At 41.0% G+C, this 8,807-nt stretch overlaps 1 protein-coding gene across 1 annotated transcript; it reads right to left on the bottom strand.

Annotated features, from left to right (window-relative positions):
• Positions 1-1,357: 1,357 nt before the first annotated feature.
• On the bottom strand, positions 1,358-4,351 carry LOC141074075 (uncharacterized). Its single transcript, XM_073561592.1, has one exon. The coding sequence runs from the start codon at positions 4,349-4,351 to the stop codon at positions 2,834-2,836; it is 1,518 nt and encodes a 505-aa protein (XP_073417693.1). The 3' UTR covers positions 1,358-2,833.
• Positions 4,352-8,807: the final 4,456 nt, after the last annotated feature.

The following is an 8,807-nucleotide window of genomic DNA, read 5'->3' on the forward strand; positions in this document are numbered from 1 at the left end:
AGCATGCATGTAGCATGTAGTATGTATGTAGCATGCATGTAGTATATATGTAGTATGTATGTAGCATGCATGTAGTATATATGTAGCATGTATGTAGTATGTATGTGGTATGTATGTAGCATGTAGTATGTATGTAGCATGCATGTAGTATGTATGTAGCATGTAGTATGTATGTAGTATGTATGTGGTATGTATGTAGCATGTAGTATGTATGTAGCATGCATGTAGCATGCATGTAGTATGTATGTAGCATGCATGTAGTATGTATGTAGCATGCATGTAGTATGTATGTAGTATTTTTTTTTTTTTTTTTTAACATTTAACACATTAGCCGGATGATGGGACTACTACTGTCCCATCATTGGCTAATGTGTCAATCACTGTCATGGTAGCAGGCATCGCCCAATGGGACTTGTAGTCCCATCGGACGATGCTTGCACAGACCCCCGGACATCAGCACAGCCCCCCGGCAGGCCGGCACAGCCCCCCGGCAGGCCGGTACAGACCCCCACAGGGTGCACAGACCACCGGCAGGCCGGCACAGCCCCCCGGCAGGCCGGCAGAGACCCCGGGCAGTCCACACAGCCCCCCGGCAGGCCGGCACAGCCCCCCGGCAGGCCGGCAGAGACCCCCGGAAGGCCCGAAATGACGGCGCATCATGATGCGCACACACCGCGCATCATGATGACGTCAGGCCGTCAATCAACTGAACTTCCGATTCCGATGCCGAATTCCGATATTGAAAAAATATCGGAAGTCGGTATCGGAATTCCGATACAGCAAGTATCGGCCGATACCCGATACTTGCGGTATCGGAATGCTCAACACTAATTACCACTTCTGTCTCTGTAAAAACAATCCCCTTTAACCCCTTTCTGACATCGGGTGTAAATGTACGCTGATGTCGGACTCCCTCCTTTTGATGTGGGCCCCGGCGCTGAGCCTACATCTTTTCTCGCACATTATGGGCCAGAAATCCCGCACATCGGTGACCCTGTCACGTGATCACGAGTCACCGATAGGTTGGCATGACAACCAGAGGTCTCCAGCAGACCTCTATGGTTGTCACTGCCGGATCCTATGAGCTCTGCCCAGTGGTTGGCGCTCATAGCAAGTGAGCAACTCTGCTACATGCAGGTGATCTGATCATTGCCTGCATGTAGCAGAGCTGATCGGGTTATAGCAGCTTCTAGCCTCCCATTGAGACTATTGAAGCACGCCTGTGGAGACATGGGGTGGTCAGCGCGTACCCCGGTCCGCTGGCCGAAACAACATGGATCAGGGATCATCCCACCGAACGCAGGCTCTCCCTTTAACATGGGCATAACGCTACTCAGACAACACACAGTGAGGGCAATGCAGTGTGGCAATGCTTTATTGTACCACAAAACAGGCAGATAACACATAGAACAGTCCCAGCAAAATACCCAACAGAGTGCACATTACAGAGTCTCATCCTTCCGCTGATTTGCTCCAGGGGTCGCTACCCCACCTGTGGCACGCACAGAGAGGAGGTAACAACAAGTGTAGGAAGATGACAATCCATTCAGTCCATACAAGCTAAAAAAAGGCCAGTTGATCCGAGGATCACAACCTGGCTTCTCCAAACGTATCCATGGTTCAGCGATGGTCAGTGGAGCAGATCTGTATTCTTCCAACCAAGGCTGAAAACCCCTAGGTTGTTTCCTGTAGAATGATAGATCCATGTCCCTCGTGATGTAAAAACTATACGAAGTATAAAGTTTGAAGTCTGGGATCTGCCGATATGTGGCTAGTTTTCTGTTTCAGATAACATGATTTTAATTTTTTTTTGTCCAGTCTTGCTTGAATATAGATCAATATTAAATAGTCACCTGATGACGCCTTTGGTGAGGACAATGAAACCCATAGAAATAAGAGGCTTGGAGAGTGAATGTGTATACATCACCTCACCCTATATACTGAGATGTGGGGTATATGTTTTTTTCTATTAGTCACCTTCTGTCTAACATTCAGGGGGTGAATTATGGGTATAGTTTTACATTTGGAATTAATAAAGTTTAGTTTTATCCTATTTTCAGCATACATGAGGAATGACAAGAGACAACCCATTTAAGAAAGTTCAATTTTGGTTAAAACTATTCCAACATTATGAACATAAAAAAGGCTTCTCCCCTATGTGACGCTTCTGATGTTTATTAACAGCTGATTTCCAAGTAAAATATTGACTATATTAAGAAAATCAAAAAGGCTTCTCCCCTGTGTGACTGCTCTGATGTCTAACAAGAAGCGCTTTCCGGTTAAAATATTTCCCACATTCTGAACAGGAAAAAGGCTTCTCCCCTGTGTGAGTTTTATGGTGATTAACCAAATCTGATTTCTGGTTAAAACATTTCCCACATTCTGAACAGGAAAAAGGCTTCTCCCCTGTGTGAGTTCTCTGGTGAGGTGGCTCAGTCGCTAGCACTGCAGCCTTGTAGTGCTGTAGTCCTGGGTTCAACTCCCATCTAGGACAACATCTGCAAGGAGTTTGTATGTTCTCCCCGTGTTTGCGTGGGTTTCCTCCCACATTCAAAAGACATACTGATAGGGAATTTACATTGTGAGCCCCATTGGGGCCAGTGATGATAATGTGTGCAAACTGTAAAGGGCTGCGGAATAGGTTAGTGCTATATAAAAAGAAAGATTATTATTAGTAGTAAGATTCCATTTCTGTTAAAACATTTCCCACATTATGAACAGGAAAAATGGCTTCTCTGATGTGATCAAGATTTATTTTCAATTAAACATGAAGGAAGTTTCTCCCCTGTGTGAGTTATTTGGTGTGGAACAAGACTCCCTTTCTGGTTAAAAATTATTCCACATCCTGAACATGAAAAAGGCTTCTCCCCTGGTAAGTTCTCTGGTGCCTAACACAATCTGATTTATTGCAAAAACATTTCCCACATTCTGAACATGAAAAAGGCTTCTCCCCTGTGTGGGTTCTCTGGTGGGTGACAAAATTTGATTTGTATGGAAAATATTTCCCGCATTCTGAACATGAAAAAGGTTTCTCCCCTGTGTGTGTTCTCTGGTGATTAACAAAATGTGATTTATGTGCAAAATATTTCCCACATTCTGAACAGGAAAAAGGCTTCTCCCCTGTGTGAATTTTCTGGTGAGTAACAAAATGTGACTTATGTGCAAAACATTTCCCACATTCTGAACAGGAAAAAGACTTCTCCCCTGTGTGAGTTTTATGGTGATTAACCAATTCTGATTTATGGTTAAAACATTTCCCACATTCTGAACAGGAAAAAGGATTCTCCCCTGTGTGAGTTCTATGGTGATTAACCAAATTTGATTTCCGGTTAAAACATTTCCCACATTCTGAACAGGAAAAAGGCTTCTCCCCTGTGTGAGTTCTTTGGTGTCTAACAAATTGTGATTTAAGTGCAAAACATTTCCCACATTCTGAACAGGAAAAAGGCTTCTCCCCTGTGTGAGTTCTATGGTGATTAACCAAATCTGATTTCTGGATAAAACATTTCCCACATTCTGAACAGGAAAAAGGCTTTTCCCCTGTGTGAGTTCTATGGTGATTAACCAAATCTGATTTCTGGTTAAAACATTTCCCACATTCAGAACAGGAAAAAGGCTTCTCCCCTGTGTGAGTTCTATGGTGATTAACCAAATTTGATTTCCAGTTAAAACATTTCCCACATTCAGAACAGGAAAAAGGCTTCTCTCCTGTGTGAGTTCTCTGGTGAGTAACAAAATGTGATTTCTGTATAAAACATTTCCCACATTCTGAACAGGAAAAAGGCTTCTCCCCTGTGTGAGTTCTATGGTGATTAACAAAATTTGATTTCCGGTTAAAACATTTCCCACATTCTGAACAGGAAAAAGGCTTCTCTCCTGTGTGAGTTCTCTGGTGAGTAACAAAATGTGATCTCTGTATAAAACATTTCCCACATTCTGAACAGGAAAAAGGCTTCTCCCCTGTGTGAGTTCTATGGTGATTAACCAAATCTGAGTTCCATGTAAAACACTTCCCACATTCTGAACATGAGAATGACTTCTCTGCTTTAGTAGCAGTTTGTTTTTTATTGCCTTTTTTGTGACATTGCTTTCCCTTATTACTCAGTAATGAATCAGAAGATGGGACCTGTTTCATAAGATCAGATGACAAATCTTTGCTATGAATGGATGATGATATATTTGGAGTAATAGCAATCACTTCAGTTGTATCTTGTAGGATCTCAAGATCATCAGATTTAAAAATTGAAGATGTCAACTGTCCCTCTGATCTCCTGGTACAGTCATCTGCTAAGATAAAAAAACAATTATTATTTATTACTAAAATATCCTTTAGTTTTATATTTTTGAACATTTCTACTTAAATTGTCCATAAAAATGGCAAGCTATGTAAAAGCTTTAATTATTTACCAAGACAATGACAGGTCACAGTGTAATAGAAAACCTTGTTGGATGAGCCAGTAGTGTGTGGTGTTCAACTGTTTGTTCATTCTGCCTCCCAAATATCGAATACAAAGAAACCAATCAATGTTATGTAGGCGAAAATAATACCAATTCTCATCTCACAAAAAACAAGTCCCCACTCAGGTCCATCATCTGTCATTGGAAAAACAGAGGTTCCCACACTAATAGTGGCTCAAAGGCTGTTGAAAAGCAACAGAGTTTCTATAAACCAATCCAGCAAAATCCGCTCTCACTTCGGAGTCTTGCAGTGTGCACAAACAACATTTAGGATCCCTGTATTTAGCAATATTATAGTGAGAAGAATCCACTTAATTTGCGGTGTCTCCTGGAGCACAATCTGGGCACTATGTGCTGGGTAATAAAATGGCAAATGTGTAATTTTCACTCCAACATCCACTGCATGTTAATTTCCGGAAAGTTGCTGTGGAGTCAAATTATTCACTCCTCCTACACACATGGTCAAAATTGTTGGTACCCGTTGTTTAATGAAACCCACAATGGTCACAGAAATAACTTTAATCTTACAAAAGTAATAATAATTAAAAAATCTATGAAAATGAACAACTGAAAGTCAGACATTGCTTTCAGCCATGCTTCCACAAAATTAAAAAAAAAATAAAACTCATGAAATAGGCCTGGACAGAAATGATTGTACCCTTAACTAAAATATTTTATTGCACAACCTTTGGAGGCAATTGTTGAAATAAAATGATTCCTGTAGCTGTCAATGAGACTTCTGCTCCTCTCGACAGGTATTTTGGCCCACTCTTCAAGAGCAACTACTTCAGTTGGCTCATGTTTGAAGGTTGCCTTTTCCAGACGGCATGTTTCAGCTCTTTCCAAAGATGCTCATTAGGATTTAGGTCAGGGCTCATAGAAGGCCACTTCAGAATAGTCCAATATTTTCCTCTCAGCCATTCTTGCGTGTTTTTAGCTGTGTATTGTGTGTCATTATCCTGTTGCAAGACCCATGACCTGCGACTGAGACCAAGCTTTCTGACATTGGGCAGCACATTTCTCTCTAGAATCCCTTGATAGTCTTGAGATTTCATTGTACGATGGAGATTCTAGACACCCTGTGCCAGATGCAGCAAAGCAGCCCCAGAACGTAACAGAGTCTCCTCCATGTTTCACAGTAGGGACAGTGTTCTTTTTGTGATATGCCTCATTTTTCCATCTGAGAACATAGAGCTGACGTGCCTTGCCAGAAAGTTCCATTTTTGTCTCATCTGTCCATAGGACATTCTCCCAGAGGCTTTGTAGCTTGTCAACATGTAGTTTAGCAAATTCCAGTCTGATTTTTTTTCAACAATGGTGTCCTCCTTGGTCGTCTCCCATGAAGTCCACTTTGGCTCATAGAACGACGGATGGTGTGATCTGACACTGATGTTCCTTGAGCTTCAAGTTCACCTTTAATCTGTTTACAAGTTTTTCTGGGCTCTTTTGTTACCATTCATATTATCCGTCTCTTTGATTTGTCATCAATTTTCCTCCTGCGGCCACGTCCAGGGAGGTTGGGTACAGTCCTATGGATATTACATTTCTGAATAATATGTGCAACTTTAGTGACAAGAATATGAAGCTGCTTGGAGATGGTCTTATAATTTTTACCTGTAACATGTTTTTCTATAATTTTCCTTCTAATCTCCTGAGATAACTCTTTCCTTCGCTTCCTCTGGTCCATGTTGAGTGTGATACACACCATGTCACCAAACAGCACAGTGAGTATCTGTAGCCTCTATACAGGCCACTCACTGACTCCAGGATTGTAGACACATGTGATGTTAATTAGTGGACACACCGCGATTTACACATTCTGTGGAAGCCTGGTTGAAAAGCAATGTCTGACTTTCATTTGTTCATTTTCATAGATTTTTTATTTATTATTACTTTTACATAGTAACATAGTAATTAAGGTTGAAGGGAGACTTTAAGTCCATCTAGTTCAACCCATATCCTATCCTAACTTGCCCTAACATGTTGATCCAGAGGAAGGCAAAAAAACCCCATGTGGCAACAGTAAACTTCACATTGGGGAAAAAAATTCCTTCCCGACTCCACATACGGCAATCAGACTAGCTCCCTGGATCAACGCAATATTAAGGAGACTAGTGTATATACCCTGTAATATTATACTTTTCAAGAAAGGCATCCAGTCCCTTCTTAAATTTTAGTAGTGAATCACTCATTACAACATCATATGGCAGAGAGTTCCATAGTCTCACTGCTCTTACAGTAAAGAATCCGCGTCTGTTAGTATGCTTAAACCTTCTTTCCTCCAGACGTAGAGGATGCCCCCTTGTCCCCGTCACAGGTCTAAGAGTAAAAAGATCATTAGAAAGGTCTTTGTATTGTCCCCACATATATTTATACATTGTAATAAGATCACCCCTAAGCCTTCGATTCTCCAAACTAAATAACCCCAAGTGTAATAACCTGTCTTGGTATTGCAGACCCCCTAGTTCCCTAATAACCTTGGTCGCTCTTCTCTGCACCCGCTCCAGTTCAGCTATGTCTTTCTTATACACCGGAGACCAGAACTGTACACAGTATTCTAAGTGTGGTCGCACTAGTGACTTATATAGAGGTAAAATTATGTTCTCCTCATGAGCATCTATGCCTCTTTTAATGCATCCCATTATTTTATTTGCCTTTGCAGCAGCTGCTTGACTCTGGCCACTAAATGTGAGTTTGTCGTCCACCCATACACCCAGGTCTTTTTCAGTGACAGTTTTGCCCAGTGTTTTACAATTAAGCACATAATTATACAACTTGTTCGTTCTACCCAAGTGCATGACCTTACATTTATCCCCATTAAAGCTCATTTGCCATTTATCAGCCCAAGCTTCTAGTTTACATAAATCCTCCTGTAATATAAAATTGTCCTCCTCTGTATTAATTACCCTGCAGTTTAGTGTCATCTGCAAATATTGAAATTCTACTCTCTATGCCCCCTACAAGGTCATTAATAAATATGTTAAAAAGAAGCGGGCCCAAAACTGACCCCTGTGGTACCCCACTGCTAACCGTGACCCAGTCCGAGTGTGCTCCATTAATAACCACCCTTTGTTTCCTATCCCTGAGCCAGCTCTTAACCCACCTACACATATTTTCCCCTATCCCCATTGTTCTCATTTTATGTATCAACCTTTTGTGTGGCACCGTATCAAAAGCTTTTGAAAAGTCCATGTACACCACGTCCACTGCATTCCCTTGGTCCAGTCCGGAGCTTACCTCTTCATAAAAGTTTATCAGATTAGTCTGACAGGAACGGTCTCTTGTAAACCCATGTTGATATTGGGTCATAAGGTTATTCTTCTCCAGATACTCCAGTATAGTATCTCTTAGAAAACCCTCCAGGATTTTACCCACAGTTGAGGTTAAACTTACAGGCCTATAATTTCCAAGTTCAGTTTTTGTCCCCTTTTTGAATATTGGCACCACATTTGCTATACGTCAGTCCTGTGGTACAGACCCTGTTATTATGGAATCTTTAAAGATTAAAAATAGTGGTCTATCTATGACTGTGCTTAATTCCTGCAGTACTCGGGGGTGTATCCCATCCGGGCCCGGGGATTTGTCAATTTTAGTGATTTGTAGACGCCGCCGTACTTCCTGCTGGGTTAAGCAGGTGACATTTAACAGAGAATTTTTATCCCTGATCATGTTATCCATCATGGGATTTTCTTGTGTAAATACTGTTGAAAAAAAGTCATTTAGCATATTGGCTTTTTCCTCATCCTCATCCACCATTTCACCCAGACTATTTTTAAGGGGACCAACACTATCATTTTTTAGCTTCTTACTATTTATGTAGTTAAAGAATATTTTGGGATTATTTTTACTTTCTCTGGCAATGAGTCTCTCTGTCTCAATCTTTGCTGTCTTGATTTGCTTTTTACAGAATTTATTTAATCTTCTGTATTTATTTAATGCCTCATCACTACCTACTTGCTTTAATTCTCTAAATGCTTTATTTTTATCTCTTATTGCGCCCCTTACAGCTCTATTTAGCCATAGTGGTTTCCTCCTATTTCTCGCATGTTTATTCCCATACGGTATATATTGTGCACAGCTCCTATTCAGGATGCTAATAAACGTCTCCCATTTTCTTTGTGTATTTTTATGTCTCAGGATATCGTCCCAGTTAATTGCACCAAGATCATCTCTCATCCGTTGGAAATTTGCCTTCCTGAAGTTTAGTGTCCTTGTAACCCCTCTACTACACATCTTATTAAAGGATACATGAAAACTTATTAATTTGTGATCACTATTACCCAAGTGACCCCCAACCCTTACATTTGATATGCGGTCTGGCCTGTTGGATAATATTAGGTCTAGCAGTG

Source organism: Dendrobates tinctorius, unplaced genomic scaffold, assembly GCF_039654945.1.
Source record: "Dendrobates tinctorius isolate UK_male_01 unplaced genomic scaffold, ASM3965494v1 ptg000322l, whole genome shotgun sequence".
Taxonomy (NCBI): Eukaryota; Metazoa; Chordata; class Amphibia; order Anura; family Dendrobatidae; genus Dendrobates; species Dendrobates tinctorius.